This window comes from Phalaenopsis equestris, unplaced genomic scaffold, assembly GCF_001263595.1.
Source record: "Phalaenopsis equestris unplaced genomic scaffold, ASM126359v1 Scaffold000179, whole genome shotgun sequence".
NCBI lineage: Eukaryota > Viridiplantae > Streptophyta > Magnoliopsida > Asparagales > Orchidaceae > Phalaenopsis > Phalaenopsis equestris.
The window spans coordinates 163,467-182,401 of NW_018164621.1; the positions used below are offsets into that span (position 1 = coordinate 163,467).

Here is an 18,935-nt window from a genome sequence, read left to right on the forward strand (position 1 = left end):
ATTATAATAATTGGTATAAGGATTATTAGAACGATTATTTATCATATTTAAAGTCTCATAAGAAAATTGAGATTATATCATTTGTCACAATGAGTTTTCCTTAAGCAAATGTGGTGTCTGAGTATAATTCATTCCATATTGATTTATCTTCTTCGATATAGCAGCTATTTGGGCAGCTAACATAGATATTAGATCATAATCATAAATATTAGCTACTCTTTTTGGATTTACCCTTTTAGAGGGCCATTAAAAATTATTAGTAGTCATCTCTTCAACTAAAGAATATGCTTCATCGAATGGTTTTGACATTAATGATCCACTAGCAGCAGCATCAATTATTGATCTAAGAGATCTAACCAATCCATTATAAAAGTTTGAGTTATTAACCAATCTAGACACGCATGGTGTGGACAATTCATAAGGAGATCTTTAAATCTTTCCCAGGCTTCACAAATTGATTCCCCTTCAAACTGACAAAAAGTTGTAACATCATTTCTAAGCTTAGCAGTTTTTTAAGGCGGAAAATATATAGATAAAAATTTTTTGATAAGTCTCCCCAAGTTCTAATTGATATAGGTGCTAATAAGTTTAACCACATCTTAGTTTTATCCCTTAGTGAAAAAGAAAAAAGTCTAAGTCTGGTGGCATCATTCGATACTCCATCATATTTAAATGTAGAACACAATTTTAAAAAAACTAGCAATGTGTAAGTTAGGATCTTCAGTTGGTCTTCCCCCAAACTGATTATTCTGAACCATTTAGATAATAGCAGGTTTAAGCTCAAATGAATTGGCAGCTACAGTAGGGTTTTGTATACTCAAAAAATTTTCATTTGTTGTAGGATTAGCATAGTCACTTAAAGGTCTCTGATGATGTTCATTTCCATAATTACTTGGGTTGCAAGTCATTCTGCTAGAATTATCTATCTCTTTTTGTTATTTTTGAATTTTTCTAATTGTTCTTTCTAACTCTGAATTGTAAGGTACTAATTCTTCAGATCTTAAACTACGCCTAAAAAACATAATAAGCAATTAAAATAAGCAAACACGCTAAAATATAAAAATATTGAAGTTAAACTACAAACACATTTTTTTAGATAAAATAATTTACTAACACTTTCTGTTACTTTCCCAACAATGGCGCCAAAAACTTTATGCAGACGGATTTAGCATGTTATTTTTGCAAATACTTTTCAATATTATAAAATACACACGGCAGTAATAATAATAAATATGCAATGTAAACCCGAACAAAAATAACTTTAATGAAAATAATTTTATTTTTTAAAACCTTTAAACTATCAAATCCCCTAATAATAACTCAAGTATACGTATCGCTCAAGTAATAAAGGGCTCTAATGGAGTCCTAGATATTAATCCCACAGGGATGTTGAAAATGTTTATAGATAAATTCTTATGATTATAATTTAAACTAAAATTTAAACCAGAGAATCACAGGGACAGTCGAGCAACTGAAGGTTAAAATGGACATTTCGCCTTTTCTAACATGATACGGAGCACCGAAAGTCATGGCTTCCTCGCATTCTGATATTGGTTGACGATAATGTTGCGGTGGAAGCACAGTCAGGCGAAGGTGCACATCCAAACGAGGGCTCTCCAACGACTCTGCTTTTCGTTCACTGCAATGGACTTCGAATGCACGAGGCCTTATTGGAAGTAAAGTGATAACGAGAAAAAAATTAGATAAAATACAATCATTATAATGGTAAACTAAAAATCACACCCGACATTAAAGAAAGCCAATATAATACTCATTAAAATTGTGAGGAGAAATAAAAGAAAAAAAATCAAAGTTCTATATAAAGAAAGCATAAAGAAAAATAAGTAATACGAGCTCATAAAATCTCCCTGCATTACAAGGCTAGTATCATCCTAGTTATTAATATAATACAATGTATATAGTAAGTCCAAGTCATTTAACGAATAACTGTCTGTGACACCCAAGCATGGTCAGATCTTCTAACATAGTATTAGAATTCCACAAAAACTAATATGTATATGCAACAACTTTATGGTCATTAAGAATGGCACACACTTGTAATTCAAAGAAACTGAACCCCTATTACTTGATCTATCCCCCTTTGTTGGTGAGTATCATAGCTCTCAAACTCGATCAAAATTAACTATGATCAAAGGTAGTATCTATAATATCAAAAAACATCTAAGAAAACTTTGCATCCTCACAGTTTAAAAACAAAAGAACTAAAATTACCAAATGTAGAACTTTCAGAAGAAGAAATAGTCGTAAAAATGAAAACAAGGGCAATAGAGCAGCAGCAACGACCATTCATAACAACTCAACCACCATGCCTTATTCATCCAAAATAAAAAAATACATCCAAAATTCTGTCAAAGTTAGCTATGATCAAAGGTAGTATCTATAATATAAAAAAAAAAACATCTAAGAAAACTTTGCATCCTCACAGTTTAAAAACAAAAGAACTAAAATTACCAAATGTAGAACTTTCAGAAGAAGAAATAGTCGTAAAAATGAAAACAAGGGCAATAGAGCAGCAGCAACGACCATTCATAACAACTCAACCACCATGCCTTATTCATCCAAAATAAAAAAATACATCCAAAATTCTTAAAATTAATTGAGAAGAGCAGCTCAAATAATCTTCACCTCCATAACCACAATATTTAACCAAACAATCAATTAGCTAAGAAGTTCATGAAAAAACCAATCCAACAAACAAAAAACCCCCCTATTCATCTACTAGAAAATTAAAGTCTCTTAATGGTTTCAAGAAGCTCCTTTTTAAAGTGATAATTTTTTTCAAGCCTTGTAACAGAACTAATGTTCTTGCCATTTATAACCTCATCACAAGAACTATTCTAAAAAATTCTTGCTTTTATTTTTATCCATAAATAATAAGCCAAATTATGAATAGAAAGGAGAAAAAATCTTCTTATAATCTTATAATTAAGAGAATTAGAATAATCAAAGAGCTTTGAAAGATTTAAACATATATGAAAGAATTTACACCCGGAATATAGTTCTGCAAAACTCTAAAGGAGTATGAACGATCAAAAGAATAATGAGAGTAAGACTCATGTAAAATTCTATGATTTTATTGTTTTTATGTCCACTGGTTCAAGAGTTTGGTCGATCATGCACTACTGTGGAAATGCATGTCAGGGTGTGTTGGTGTCTGGGAACACAATAGTGGGTCTCTATCCTCTGTTAGCATGCCAATGAAAGTAAGAAACTTTGATTTTCTATTTTTTCTTACATTATTAAGGTAAAATGTCAATTAATCTTTAGTTTTAATTATATAAGAGAACTACGAGTACATTTGAGACATGTAGAGCCAAAGCCTACGGCAAGTAGTAGCAGTGATAGACAGTCTACTACTCAGCAGCCTGATTATGCGTTTGAAGGCAGATTGCAGAAACAAAAAAGGGGAGTTTGTACTAGTTGGGCGCAAAGTGTATTATATTTAGGGCCAAGCAATCCCGAGCTGCTCAAGGTGGTCTGAAGTAATCATTATCAGAGAATGGTGAACTTGTCAAGCATGTCGCTACAATGACTAAGGAGCTCTGCCAGCTACGTCAAGGCCAACATACAGTTTTGCATTTGATTTATGTTAGAAATTTTCGATGCAAATACCTTCAAAAAAAAGTCCAGCGTTAATCTTCATCTCCGGTAGAAATAATGGACAACACGTTTGAAACAAATTTGTGTCTGCAAATAGTGGACTCAAATTTCATAGGTAACATTTACGCCCACACGAATCACATGAAACTGGCTAACATTGATAAAGTTAGATGCAACACTTGACGTAATTTTTTTGTGTCAGCCACTCAATGCTAATTGCATTTGGGATGATTGTTTTTATGGGGATCATATGGCTAATGCAAATTCGTCGACAATATGATTTTATGGCAAATTTTTGATAAATCAACATGGGAGTTGTATGACATTAATTTGACAAAATCATGTAGTGGTTCCCTCTATCGGACGATAGTTTGTTAATATTTAAGTGCTTTAGTGATGCCAGAATTGAGAGATCTTGAACTTGCTGGATTCGTTTATAAACTTGTTAAATTTGGAATCCATTTGACCTTCCAACAAAGCACAAGAAGCTTCCAAAAATAGGTTAATGGCTCAATCTGAGCTTGACTTGGCTCATATTTGACCAACTTTAGTGTTATTGTATTTTTGTCTCATCAAGCCGATCAGTTTGAACGCAAGTTTGTTAAAATCATAGTTCTATATGATTTTTAAATAGTGTTTGGATGTTTCTTTCTGAAAATATTTCATTATCTGCGTTGATTGTCTCGAGATTTATGTCAAAATGATGAATTTTGTTGATTACCAGTCAACGGTTATTTTTTTTTCACCTATTCTATGAAGTGGATTAAGAACTTTGCACTGGGTTTTGGGTTTGTGTTGAGAGCCCCTTCTTTTTTCTGCCTTTTATAGATTATTTTTAAGTTTTACCCTTTTTTTTTTCTGCCTTTTATAGATTATTTTTAAGTTTTATTTTCATTTCATGTACGTGACTACAATTTCCCTCTTAACATGTTTTGACTTTTCTCTAATTTTATAGCTAATGGAATTCGGCTGCCCCCACTCCCCACTTTCCCAAAAAGAAAAAAGGTGAGAGGCTGAAGACCGAATTGGAAGGGCTTGATTTTAAAAGCTAGAATAATAAAAGGCTGTTATGTGTAGGAGTGTAAATGAACCCAACACAAATGAATAGTGTTTTTATTCGTGTTCGGTTCGTTTGAAATTTAATTTGTCTGAAATAAGCTTGTGTTCGAAATTGTTCGTGTTCGTTTCTTAACAGACGAGCCGAACACGAGCTGTTCATGAACGAGGAGCCAGTTTGACATCCCTAATATTAATATATATAAATAATATATTATCTTAATTATATAACTTCTATTACATAAATATATGATATATATATTAGTATATTATTAATATAGTATATTAATATATTATTATTTTTAATTTATTATATATTATAATTTATAAAATTTAATTTTTTAAAATATCATAAATTTTTTATATATATCTATTTTAAATTATTTTATATTTCGAACAATAATAATTCGAACGCGAACGAACGCATCAATGTTAGTGTTTGACTCGTTTAACTAACCAAACGAAAAAAATTTGTTCACGTTCGTCGTGTTTACCTATCGAACAAATCAAACACAAACTCATTGACGAACCGAACACGAACTGTTCGCGAACAACGAGCTTTTTTGACGGCCCTAGTTATGTGATGTAAATTTGAATGGTTGGATTTTAAAATCACACGAGTTAAATAAACTCATAAAAGCAATTATTTTATCTGAGAAAAATTAAAATACTGACATACATACTTTTAAAATGTAATAAAAAATATAAATATGATTTATTTAAAAATGAACTTAACACAGATAAAAAAGTTCATTGACTCAAAATTATAAGAATAATAATAATAGCAAGCATTATGCTTTCTATTTTAGAGTGAGACCTGAAAAAATCTCGCCGCATTGATTTACTTCCTCCTGCCGAGAATGGAAACTAAGGATGCGGAAGAATCCGATTTGTGTCACGTTTGTGCAGTGTCAGTATAAAAGAAAGTCATCTTTATCGGACGGTGTAGGTCGAGCTGTAACAATCCCAATATCCTTAATGGCGGATACGGACGCGCCCAAATTCCGCTGTGGATAAAGTCTCCATGTCACAAAAAGTGCACCCAATGTTTGACCCACACCACTTTCGACTTCTATAAATACCAATTACCTGATTCCGATTCTGTCTCTCTCTCTCGCTCCCTGGAATCTGCTTATCTCACTCTGTTGCTCAGTTTTTCGTCCTCTTCCCTCGGAGAAAAGATTACATCGCTCAGTCCTTCCCTCGCTCTCTGCAACGACAATTGCTTGTACGGTTTCGACTATTAAATCACCGGAGTTGATCTGTCGAAGTTATGGCAGGAGGTGTTTTCGTCGATCCCAATGGCCACGGGAGGGACTACCCGGGGAAGCTTACCTGGTTCGTCATCTTCACTTGCGTGGTCGCCGCCACCGGAGGCCTAATTTTCGGCTACGACATTGGCATTTCCGGTTAGTTTTTCGATCCATGCATCATATTCCTTTCACTCCATCGATTCAGATTCCCAAAAAACATCTTGAAATCGATCGATCTGCCTGTTATGCTCTGTTTCCTATTGCTGATCCAATATCTGAATGATTTTATTGCGAAGGAGGGGTGACATCGATGGATACATTCCTGTCCAAATTCTTCCCGAAGGTATACCACCAGGAAAAGGCAGACCACAGCACCAATCAGTACTGCAAGTTCGACTCGCAGCTTTTGACGGCCTTCACGTCGTCGCTATACCTGGCGGCCTTGATCGCCTCCTTCTTCGCGTCGACGGTGACGCGCGTGCTTGGCCGCAAGTGGTCGATGTTAGGCGGCGGCATTACTTTCCTCATCGGCGCGGCGCTTAACGGTTTTGCTAAAAATGTTTTGATGCTTATCGCCGGCCGCATCCTCCTCGGCATTGGTGTTGGCTTTGCTAATCAGGTGAGCTCCATCTTTAAACCGTTATCTCCGCTTCTGCATGATGAAATCGATTTGATTATTTGATTAGAATCTGCCGTAATTGTTTTGATATATTCTTCCCGCTTTCCGAAATTGATATTGATTTCCAGAAGTATGTTTATATGTCTTCTTTGCACTTCACAACTTTCAAGTGTGGTATAATATATAAAAGTGAAATTTGCATAACTTGCACACGATTCATATGGATGAACATATCTCAAACCTAAATTTTAATATTTACATACAAAGCATATTGTTATTTTAAATCTATGCATTAAAAAATTTATTTCACTTTTAGAAAGCAATAGAAGTGCTATTTCTAATCTAATATTAAATATTTTAATGCAATGCATGTTAAATATGAATTTTTAGGTGTGTGATATATAAATACATTGATATATTTATATAATGTTAACTATTTTACTAAAATTTATAATGCTAAATATGTCATTTACACTAATTTTTATCCATATTTTTTTTTTTTTTTCTTAGAAACTTTTAAAAATGAAGGAAACTTTAAAGTTCGAATCAACTAATATCAGGAGGTCATTTTTCATTATTCCGAATGGTTTATACATTTAATGTTATGTTTGAAAAAAGGTAAATGAATGTAGTCTGATGATACGATATTTATTACACAATAAATATTTTTTAATGTATTGCATATTTAATATCATTTTATTTATAAATGTGATTAACTATTGCCATGTCTTTTTTTATTAAAATGTAGTCTGATGGGACAAGTGCAGTGGTTAGAGAGGAATTCAAGTTACACAAACAATTTACATGTCCAACACCTTAAGTTTGATATTTACATTTATAGCATTTTAGTGTCATGATACTTAGCATAAAAAGGGTGCTTTCACTTTTAAAGCTTTTTTATATAAGATTAAAGATTTGAGTGTTGAGTGTGTAAATATGAAAGTTTAGATGTTAGATATGTAAATATATAAGAATGGTGTGGCATGTATGTAAAAACCACTAGAATGTGACATCATCTCAACTTTATTAAAAAATTATATGCAAAGTGCAAACTATAAAAATTATAAGCGTAATGTGATAAGTAATATGTGAATGTTTTTTCAGAACATCTAGGCCACCTATAAAAATTATAAGCGTAATGTGATGAGAAAATACTTAATATGTGAATGTTTTTTCAGAACATCTAGGCCACTTTAATGTTCATCTAACATTCATAATAATGCAATAATGAGCAGGTCTAAGTCTTGTTTTCAACACAACTATATACTGAAGGCATCATAAAATGTGATATATCATATAATAATGGATATATCACATAATAATGTCATTTTAACACAAATAATGTAATAAAAACATAATTTACAATTAATTTAATCGCTTAATTAACAAAGAGATGAAAAAAAAAGACGGGGTTGATTAAATACACTTTAATTAATATGATTAATTTGAGATGCATTATTTTCAACTAACATTCAAATGAAAGCTTGCTATCCCCCATTAAGAAAACTTATTATCATTAATGAAGGGCTCGGATTTGCAGGCTAATGTGTCGCTTGGATTGCAGGAAAACGAAGGGATTGAAACAAATAAAGAAATTACTTAAAGCGAAATTTAAATTAATGAAACAGACGTGTAGAATATAAATAGAAGGTGTGCATTTAAAATATGAAATCCCCTTTTAATTGTCCTATTAATTTGGGATAGAAAATAATTACCAGCCTAATCCGTTTCTTCAACGCCACCTAATTGATGTAGGTGTCCTAATCCAGCATATAATAATGATCTGTAAATAGGTGTATGTGTTTTTAATATAAATAATAAGGCTCAAAATTATATTATTTTAGTTGATGGAAGAGTGTCCAGACATTGGCTCCTGATATGAGTTTATAATAATTAAATATTAAATAAAACAAATTCAGTATGTTAAAACTTGTTTAGCTATTCTTAACTTAATTTGAGTGTTTTCTTAAAAATATATTAATTTATTTAAAAAAAAAAGATGTGTGAAAAATATATCAAATAATATATTTTAAAAAATAAAAGCACAAATAAAACAATTCCAAGCATGCGCTTAATTTTTTTTTTGTTCGGCTATTTTTTTCTTTAAATATAAATTAAAAATACTTGAGTTATAATTGGTTGTTGTCAAGCATCATCATTGTCATCACGTAACATTTCACTGCTGTTGCACCCTCAATTACAACAATGACTAGTGCATAAATTAACTTATTTAATATTCAAAAAAATAAATAAATTTAAACATACGAAATATGTTTTAAAATAAAACAAGATTAAAATGCTAAATTATTTCATTTGAAGAGTAAGAGGCATAAAAAATAAAATAAAATAGCATAATAAAAAATTCATTCAATTTTACTTAATTAGCGCAAAGACTGCTTGACAATTATACCTTGAATCATAAAGAAAAGAATATTGTGTACTTAGAAATGTAAATACATAGTAATTGTTCGGACTCTAACACCTTCGTTCTGGCATGAAACATACAGTCCGTTCCCGTATACTTGTCCGAAATGGCGCCAGCAAAATACCGAGGAACACTGAACATAGGCTTCCAGCTCATGATCACCATCGGCATTCTAGCCGCAAACCTCATCAACTATGCCACCTCCAAACTGCAGGGCAACATTGGGTGGCGCGTCAGCCTGGGCCTGGCCGCCGTCCCCGCTGCCACCATCACCCTCGGCTCCCTCTTCCTCCCCGACACCCCCAACTCCCTCATCGAGCGCGGCTACGACGAAGAAGCCCTCTCCATGCTTCGCAAAATCCGCGGCACCGACTCCGTCACCGCAGAGTTCGACGACATCAAAGCCGCCAGCCAGGAATCCAACAAAGTAAAGCATCCATGGCGCAACATCATCCAGCGCCGCTACCGCCCCCAGCTCGTCATGTCCATTCTCATCCCCTTCTTCCAACAGCTCACCGGCATCAACGTCATCATGTTCTACGCCCCTGTTCTCTTCAAAACTATCGGCTTCGGAAGCAATGCCTCTCTCATATCCGCCGTCATCACCGGCCTCGTCAACTTGTTCTCCACCCTCGTATCCATCTTCACCGTCGACCGCCTTGGCCGGCGCAAGCTTTTTCTCGAGGGCGGGCTTCAGATGATTATCTCTCAAGTGCTCGTCGGTACGCTTATCGGCGTCATGTTTGGGACGTCGGGACAGGGAACGCTGTCGGGCGCCTACGCGTCCTTTGTGCTGGCTTTCATCTGCATCTATGTTGCGGGATTCGCGTGGTCGTGGGGGCCGCTGGGGTGGCTCGTTCCATCGGAGATTTTTCCGCTGGAGATTCGGTCGGCGGGACAGAGCATCAATGTTTCGGTGAACATGCTCTTCACTTTTGTCATTGCGCAGGCTTTTCTTGCTCTGCTTTGCAGGCTAAAGTTCGGTCTTTTTTACTTCTTCGGCGGCTGGGTGATGGTAATGACCGCTTTCATTGCTTTTTTTCTTCCGGAGACCAAGGGAGTTCCTATTGAGGAGATGGTGCTTGTCTGGAAGGCGCACTGGTTCTGGAGAAGGTTTTTCAGCGAGGAGGAAGGAGCCCGCGCGGGTTCTCCGGATTGTGCGGACATGGCCAAGCACGACGTATAGATCTGTGTCGTGAACGGGCTGGATTTATAGTTAGCTTTAATTAGATGATTAAGATAATTAATTTTCTTAAGATAGTTTGCCGATGCGTTTGGCTTTGTCGTTGCTTCCATTATTTTGTTTGGGTGACGGCGAGGTTTATATAGATGCAACATTCTTAGTTCAATTTGCTCTTCTTATTAATTGCTTATGGAGTTAATTAGACTTTTTATTAGCATGTTGCCGGGATTGTTTGTTTGATCATGCGTTTTTAACAAAAGCAAACGTAACTCTTTATTCTGAATTTTTTTCCTTGAAAATGAAGTTTACTTTACAGCATACTCTATATCTCACACTTACAAAAGAGGAGTTTAAAATTTTGATTGCTATAAAATTAGAAATAAAGATCAAATTTTGCCTGGCATGGTTAAAAATAATTCAACTGATACAAATAGGTTATAATAATTTACCCTTCTAGTGGTTAGAGAAGATGGATGGATCATGCTGTAAAACTTGAAATTTTATGTGTGAGATCTACAATAATAATGGCTTATGATCACATCGGCGATAGACACTTGAGTGGCACCCAACACGCATTGAAAGTTAAAAGGACTTTGATGTGAGCTACAAAAGAGATCACAAATGTTAAGTAGGACAACAAATTTTGGCGTCGTCCGGCATTACGCATCAGAAAGCGAGCATTGATGTCCGTCTAAAAAGATTGTTGTTAGGGATGGAATGTCAATTAGTGCTGAAATTTGTCCCATTCAATGTATTTTTGTTTTTCATAGTGCTGATGATTCGAAATTTTAACTCCGTAAAGACTGATCTCATTGAATTACTCGATCTTCATTCAAAATTCATTAAATTTGAAAGTAAATGTCTTTTAAAATAATTTTTTAAAGTTTACATGATCTTTCTGTCAAAAAAAATTTGTACTAGTTGAATTAATCTTTTTGTACCATATAAAATGTTGAATTTTATTGGACGATTTTCGTTACTTCAAAATGAAAATAAAATAAAGGAACCCTTTTTTCTCAAAAGAAAAAAATGCAACAAGAAATACAAGAAATACATGAAAAGAAAATAAAAGCGCCAGCTATATTGCAAGACATAAAATAATCATTTTACGCATTACAACTGTATGTAGATGCTAAATATTTCAGCTTAAGAAAATTTAAAAATTAGTTAAATGACTCGAATCCTTTTTTTGCAAAGTCATAATCAATCCATAAATTGTTTAGATTCTGCTCATGTCCTTTAACTTCAATTCAAACAAAAGGCAAGACAACATACCAAGTAAATTGGAAATTTAGAAAAATATGCAGAACTAAGTTGCAACTTATGCAACAACACATAATTACCTCTTATTAATAAACAATTGTATTTATCAGCAAGGCTTGTGACCAATTCATGATCCAAAAAACCTCAAAAGATTTATGCAGCAATAGAATCAAGCCACTAAAACATACGTCAAGAAGATCAAACAAACTGAGGGAGGATACAATAGAAGAACATAAGGAGTAAAAAGAAGTGCACATCATCCATTACACTGAATCGACTGCACCTTCTAACTGCTGCCGTGCTAGGTGTCGCTCCCTCCGTTCCTTCTGATCAAAGACAATAATTTATAAATTCTTAAAATTACAGTGTTAATCAATCAATGGAAGGTTCATTTACAATGAAAGATAAAAGAGTGAAGATGGTTTACCCATTCATCAATGACAAGCCCTTCACCCACAATTCGTGGACCCGAGTTTTCTGCAGGTTTTTTACGTGCCTCAAGAGCTGCATCAGCCTCAGCCAATCGGTGCTTTAGTTTTTCCAATTGCTTCACAGGAACCACAAATTTCTCGGTTACTTTTAAATATACACACACGCAAGCGCATGCATTTACAAAAATAGAACACAATTCTAATGCATTTACATATCTTACATCTAAACATTCATGTTTGCTATATATGTAAATATGGAGGTTTAGCTGTCAGATATGTAAACGCATAAGAATTGTGCTGCCTAGGTAAATTTCCATTAAAAAAAAAAAGATTGACATAGAAGTTGCTTGCTTACTGGATTAGGGCGCCCAACATCCAAGAATACAACCTTCAGAATTTGCTCAACTAAAATTTGTTCCTTGTGCTCTTCAAACTACACTAAGCATATACATGTTCTTAATAAGACGGAAAAGTACCAATAACAACATATAGAACATGGCACTAGTCATTATTTTTAAAAATAAGCTGCATTTCATGCCATGATTGTGACAAAAGTGGCAGCGGTATCAAATAGGGTTCAAATATTGGGTTCGGGAATGACAAGAAATTGACCCAATCAGAAACTGCTTGACCTGACCCGAATATTAAACGAGTCAAAAAGTCCAACATGAACACAACTCACCAACCAGAATCCTATATGTATAACTCATCTAATATAAAGAAAAACAGCTCCTCGGGTCAAAATCGGGTCATTTTTTATTCAAATACGGGGTGAGAGATTGATTCAAATTAATTTAGGAATGGCGGGTCAATTTCGAGTCAGACAAATTGATTTCAAGTTAATATAGGATTGGCAAGTTAGTTTCGAGTTAATTTCGGGTTGGTGGGACAGCCTGAACCAGACCCGAAAAATTAAACCGATTAAGATTTTTAACCCAAACTCGACCCGACAATTATTCGGGTCAAGCCGAAGCCAGAATTTGAGTCTGGTTTGGGTTGAGTTGGCGAGTCGGTTAAATTTTGACACCCTTAAAAAATAGTGTGAAATTAAACCATGTTTTTGCATCTCTCTCAAAACCTTCCTATTTTAATTTAAGCTCCCCACATCTGCACTCACTTTCTACATATCATATATATCTTAACGCAGTGCTATTTCCTTGTACTGTGATGAGTAAAATCTGCCAGTTTAGAGTTCGACTTTGCAATGTCTAACCATAAAACAATAGAAAGCACATCATCATATAGAATATGCCCAAAAAAATGTTTAAAAAAAACTATATACATAAAAAATACTTTGTTTACAAGTGGCGCATAATCAGAATTAATAAAGACTCACCAGTTCTGGAACATATTCCATAGGCCCTTCCACTTTCAAACTCGTTATCTTAAACTTGAGTTTGTTTCTCTGATCAAGCATTGGCTTCTCGTTGTTCTCAGGATGTTCCACAAACTTGAAAACTGTTTATCGAAGTTGGAAACAAAGATTGAAGAAGCATTCGTTACAAGTTCTATGCGCAGTTGTAGATGATGGAGAAAAATAACATAAAATTAATATGAAGGAAAAGGGGGTACACTGAGACAGCAGGATTATTGGTAATTATTGTGATTTAACTATTATACTTAATTAATTTTAATTGATGCTTAATTTTAAACTTGTATTGCCTTTCGTGTTGCTAATCCTATTCATCCCTTTTGTGTAGCCTTTTGTCTTGTTTTATTTTTCCCCTTTATTATATCTTTGCAGGCCAGACCAGAAGAAAAAAAAAAAAGAGAAGAGAGGTGAGCAATCTAATGCTTCATGCGTGGAAACCAAGAGCGAGATGACGGAGTTGATCAATCTTGTATAAGGTAGATTGATTCATATCTTGATTTGTGGCTCTATTGCTTAATACACTCTCTAATCTTGATGTGAAACCATCATAAAAGCAAAGATTCGTGTTTCTCCCCGTGGACATAAATCCCTTTGTATTGTTGTTTATGTTCTTGTATGGTTTTAATTCCTGATTATATCTCACAGATTTGTTAGTTCTGGTTTAAAGTCATGTGTTGCTTTCTGCAAATGATTGCGATCAAGATTATCTAATCTTTGATTAGTTATATATTTTAATTAAACAGTTTATGTTTCTTTTGCTTTAAGCTATAATTATTCATAACTATTTCTAATTTGTAAGTTCTAAGAATTTGGCTTATAAACTGAATGACCAACTTTGTTGATTTATATTTGTGGAAAAGAACTTGTAATATTAGGTATTTCTACTTAATATTAGGTATCAGTGGTAGCCACCTAGGAGCCAAACTATCAATCAAGTTATATGGCAACTCGTACAAAAAGCGTTGTTCCATTTCCGATATTGACTCTTTGGCCTCGCTATCTTATAGGAAAATCAATGTTAATCCTATTATGATCTCTTTCGTGGACTCAGCCGAAATCACTAACATTTCTCCCTCATCAGTTGAGAGTTGATACTCCTACTGTGTCTTCATTTTTTTTAATGTCTCCTGTGTCACTGTTCATTTCTTCAAATGCTTCCGACTCTGGGAAAGAGATTACCCTTTGATTTGAGCAATCAGATGCAAGATGCCCGAAGCCGTGATACTTAAGGCAATTCTTTGTTGGGATGAAATAAGGAGTGTTGGAGGTCTCCACTTTTTCTCCACTCTAAACTATTTTTGCCTAGAGTGGGGCCAGCTAGGATGCTCCACTAAGTGGACTCTTGTAGCCTTATCCTAGGGTTGAACTCTACTAGTAAGGTATGACTATCACCTGATGATTTTGTTCCTCTGGCTCCAAAGCTAGGGTATGTACTTTAAGCAGAGACCAATATGGCTGCATCACATTCCTAATAGACAAACTTAGTCCTCTAAGATACCTCGCTTTTGTGTGCTCCTCCAGTTTCCCTAACTCACATTTCAGCATAAGTTAATAAAATTTAACTATGCACTCCCCTACGGAATAATCTCTCTAGAGTCAATGGTGGAATTTAATGAGCATATCCTGTCGGTAATACGGGAGAAAGTATTTGTGTTGCATCCCTTTTTTCATCTTACGCCACATAATCATCTTATTCTTCCCTTCTTGCTGACAAATATACTCTAGGTTCTCCCACCACAATAAAGCATTTTGTTGAACTTGATAGTTGCCAATTTAGCTATATTGCCCTGAAGAACATTGTTGTACTTAAAAATTGCTCCGCTGTTTGAAATCACTTGATAAACTGATACGATCCGACATCAAAATCAATATCATTAATGCAAAAGACACAAAACTAAATCGACATCAAAATCAATTCCAGAGGTAGTCGATCTTTGAATTCCTACAATTCGAGAGGTAGGAAATCTCTCTCAAATCCTAAACCTAAGACACAAGACTAAATTAAATGGATAAACCTAACTCTAAACATAATAAGCCTATTTATATCAATAATAATAATAATAATAAAAGACTAAATTGCCCATTGGATAACTTCTCCTGAATCTCTGTCTTCGTAAGGCGCTTGAGTGTCGCTCCTTGTCATGGCCCGTTATTCTTGTCATGCCCGTTATTCTTGCCCCGTGTAGCCTCCCTCTGGACTTCCATTGTTTGAGCTTTTAGTATGATCATGATTATAGCACCTCGGTACGCTGCTACATCTGTGGTGTTGGTGCGCCTGTTAGCCTTTTTCATCTAGTTTTGCCCTTCACTAGGGTTGTCAAAACGGCTCGTTATTCGTGAACAGCTCGTGTTCGCTATAAGTCTCCTCTGGTTTGGGGTTCGATTCTTCCCGAGTGTAGGGTGTGGTACTCAAATTGTTAAACGCATTAGGGATGGTCGGGGCTCGTATAATAGCCTCAGGTCATTCCTTTAAATGTATATATATAATTAAAGAAATGGTGAAAAAGCCTATTATACATGGCAAGTGCGCCCCATAAATTTTAACCCTGACTAATCCCAGTGTATTGTGATTGGTCAACTTGACATGTAACACCCTACCATTAGACTTTAGACGCAAACTGCATCTCCAGCCATTGAGGGATTTTATGTGAGTTAGTATATGTTTTTAACACATTTAAATTAATTTGTGATTAATAAACTTTGGTAACGAGTCAAACACGAACACAATTTCTTAGCTCGAAATATAAACAAGCCAAACACGAGCCAAGGGCTCGCTCGTGTTCGGCTCGTTTACACCCCTATCCTTCACCATCTAGGCTAGCTCTGCATCTCACTCAAGCTTTGCGGTCTCAATAGTCGGGTGATGCCCGTATGTCAAAATTTATGCCCTTCATGAAATTCTCCTTCAATCCTACTTCAGAAATCCCCCTCAGCCATCCCGACAACAACTCAAATCTCTCCCAATATTTTATGGCAATCTCCTGTTGATTCAAGACAGAATTTCTCATATAGATCTTCTCGAATTGATAAAAAATGTTCCAACAAATAATCCTTAAATTATTCTCACAAACGGATCGAATATCTAGTCTCCCTCAACTTAAACCATGCTAAGGGTTTTCCCCTCCAAACAGAATCCTGCGCCATGATCTTCTCCTCCCTAGTTAGCCCATTCACCGCGAAGTATCTCTCTACTCAATATATCTGACCATTTGTCTACCCTCCCGAATATTGGCATCTTCAACTTTCTAACACTAGCATCACCGACCCAATTTCTTCTCCCTCTGGTGTTTCCCTCCATGTATCTATAATGAAACTCTTTCCTTCGAACATAGTCATACCCCCATACCCCATTATGTTTGCTCTCCTTCCTTTTTTGTGCTCTCCCAACCACTTACATAACCCTCCTCTATGTATTTGCCCAACCCTCTCCATCATAAATCTCTAATCCACCCTCCATCGGAGTCCTAGGGGAAGTTCATGATGGTGGATTTTTTCTTCATGTTCCTCACCTTCGATCTCTTTCGCTTTTGATCTGGCCACAGATTCTCCGGTCAACAATTCGTTAGGGTTTTCAAATTGAGCCATCGGTAGGGTCTTGGATTGCATCTCAATAAGTTTCTTTATCATCTTCTCAAGGCTCTCGAATCAATCAAATATTCGATTCTTTGTGCAAGAAAACCTCTCGAGACGACCCTCCATTCACTTTTCATTTGAAAAAAACTTATCCTCTATGGTGGCGAACATTTCAATTATCCTAAATTTAAGTTGAATCATCTCTTCCACTAATTTCTTCTCAAATTTTCCTACTTTTTTGGATAGCATTACTCCCAGAAAAATTTTCGATCACAAAAGACAGAAGCACCTATAAGTTGAAATGTCGTTGATAAATGATTTCTGGATTATCTGAATCGCATATGTACAACGAGATTCGATTCGATTTGATCCGTCTATTGGCATCAAATTTTGATGTCGCATGTGTGGGATGTCCACTTAGAGAATACGGGACTATATTTCACTCGTTCATAGTTTCTCGTAATCCAAGACATCCATTAGGATCTCCCAGCATGTGTTTTGAGCATGAAACTAAGATTGGTATTGAATTAGCTTTACCCAGGAGAGTACATTGTTGGGTGACGATAATTTCGATACAAGACACATATGTTGTACATTTTAGTGTTTAAAGACCATGCCCTATCCATTTGAAGCCTCCCGCCGTCAAAGGCAATAATAGAACCCTCCCACGCACGTTTTGGAAGAATTAGGATTCGGACTGACGAACCTGCACGGTGGTCTAGGACGCCCTTCAGCACTTAAATCTTTGATATAAACCCTCCAAAACGTTCATCTTTAAATTATGGGGTCGCATTTTAGTGACAAATGGTTTCTCATAGATTAAAAATTTGTAAAAACAAACATTCGAGCGTAAAATTAAGATTTAGACCACGCCAACTATAGTTGGTCTCAGCTGGAAATTTTCATTTGATATGGCACATCTTAGATGTTCGTTGGGATGTTTGAAGACCATTCTTTATTCACAAATAGTCTCTGATGGTCTTAGGATTAATAAGAACCACCTGCGTGAAGTCCAACTCAATGAAGACGAAAAACCAAGTTTTGGGAGCCGATCGGGTGCATATGCACCCAGTCTTGGGCACCGAGGGGCCCAGGATGGTGCTCCAATGCTATTTACAGAGAGTTGGGCGCTCAGGTGGCCAGCCTTGGACACTTAGGCCCCCAGCACCTGAGAGAGCGACACTTAGTCGCCCAGCCCAATTTGGTGACGGAAAGCTTGCTGCCAGCTCTAAAGGGAGGGAACCTTGCATGCATTACACGTGGGGGAAAAGCCACATCTTATTACATGGTTCTTATGCCATTTTTAGAAGAAACCAAGAGGGAATAGGGGGCACTTTTACCATATTTGAGAGGAGATCTCTGAGCAGTCGGCGACTTCTCCTTGGACAGAGAGAAGAGCTAGAAGGGAGCTTTGTCTGGGGGAGAAGGCTGAGACCTGAGGGAGATTTTTTTTGGGAGAGCTTCAGAGAACTTGGAGCTGGGGAGACCTTTTTCATCCCCAGCAAAGGACACCTTTCAGCACTTAAATCTTTGATATAAAACCTCCAAAATGTTCATCTTTAAATTGTGGGGTCGCATTTTAGTGAAAAATGATTTCTCATAGATTAAAAATCTATAAAAACAAACATCTAAGTGTAAAATTAGGATTTGGACCACTTCACCTATAGTTGGTCTCGGCTGGCAATTTTCATTTGATATGACACATCTCAGATGTTCATTGGGATGATTGAAGACCATTCTTTATTCACAAATAGTCTCTGATTGTCTGAGGATTAATAAGAATCACATGCGTTAAGTCCGGCTCAATGAAGATGAAAAAACAAGTTTTGGGAGCTGATCGGGTGCATATTCACCAAGTCTTGGGCGCCTAGGCACCCAGAATGGTGCTCCAATGCTATTTACAGAGAGTTGGGAGCTCAGGTGGCCAGTCTTGGACGCTTAGGTACCCAGCACCTGAGAGAGCGGCACTTAGGCGTCCCAGTTTGGTGACGAAAGGCTTGCTGCTAGCTCTAAAGGGAGGGAACCTTGCATGCATTACACGTGGGGGAAAAGCCACATCTTATTACATGGTTCTTATGCCAATTTTGGAAGAAAGCAAGAGGGAATAGGGGGCACTTTTACCATATTTGAGAGATCTCT

The 18,935-nt window shown here is 35.9% G+C and overlaps 2 protein-coding genes across 2 annotated transcripts in view; one reads left to right on the forward strand and one right to left on the reverse strand.

The window, feature by feature from the left end:
- The first annotated feature begins 5,812 nt into the window (after window positions 1-5,812).
- Window positions 5,813-10,376, forward strand: LOC110022251 (sugar transport protein 11-like). Its single transcript, XM_020721095.1, has 3 exons — window positions 5,813-6,086; window positions 6,227-6,549; window positions 9,057-10,376. Exons 1-3 carry the CDS (start codon window positions 5,951-5,953, stop codon window positions 10,158-10,160), a joined length of 1,563 nt encoding a protein of 520 aa, XP_020576754.1. The 5' UTR covers window positions 5,813-5,950; the 3' UTR covers window positions 10,161-10,376.
- Window positions 10,377-11,478: 1,102 nt separating this feature from the next.
- The window catches only part of LOC110022252 (vesicle-associated protein 4-2-like), a 42,239-nt gene continuing 34,782 nt past the window's right edge, over window positions 11,479-18,935 (reverse strand). The window contains exons 4-7 of the mRNA XM_020721096.1: window positions 13,188-13,309; window positions 12,207-12,284; window positions 11,848-11,967; window positions 11,479-11,746 (exon numbers count right to left, since the gene is read on the reverse strand). Of these exons, the coding sequence (XP_020576755.1) occupies window positions 11,684-11,746; window positions 11,848-11,967; window positions 12,207-12,284; window positions 13,188-13,309 (383 nt within the window). The 3' untranslated portion in view covers window positions 11,479-11,683. The remainder of the gene's footprint in view (window positions 11,747-11,847; window positions 11,968-12,206; window positions 12,285-13,187; window positions 13,310-18,935) is intronic.

Bases quoted from the DNA above. Each gene is read 5' to 3' on its own strand.
- LOC110022251 (XM_020721095.1), top strand. From the start codon at position 5,951: ATGGCAGGAGGTGTTTTCGTCGATCCCAATGGCCACGGGAGGGACTAC. The intron at 6,087-6,226 runs GTTAGTTTTTCG...TTTATTGCGAAG, and splicing joins CTACGACATTGGCATTTCCG to GAGGGGTGACATCGATGGAT. The intron at 6,550-9,056 runs GTGAGCTCCATC...TGAAACATACAG, and splicing joins GTGTTGGCTTTGCTAATCAG to TCCGTTCCCGTATACTTGTC.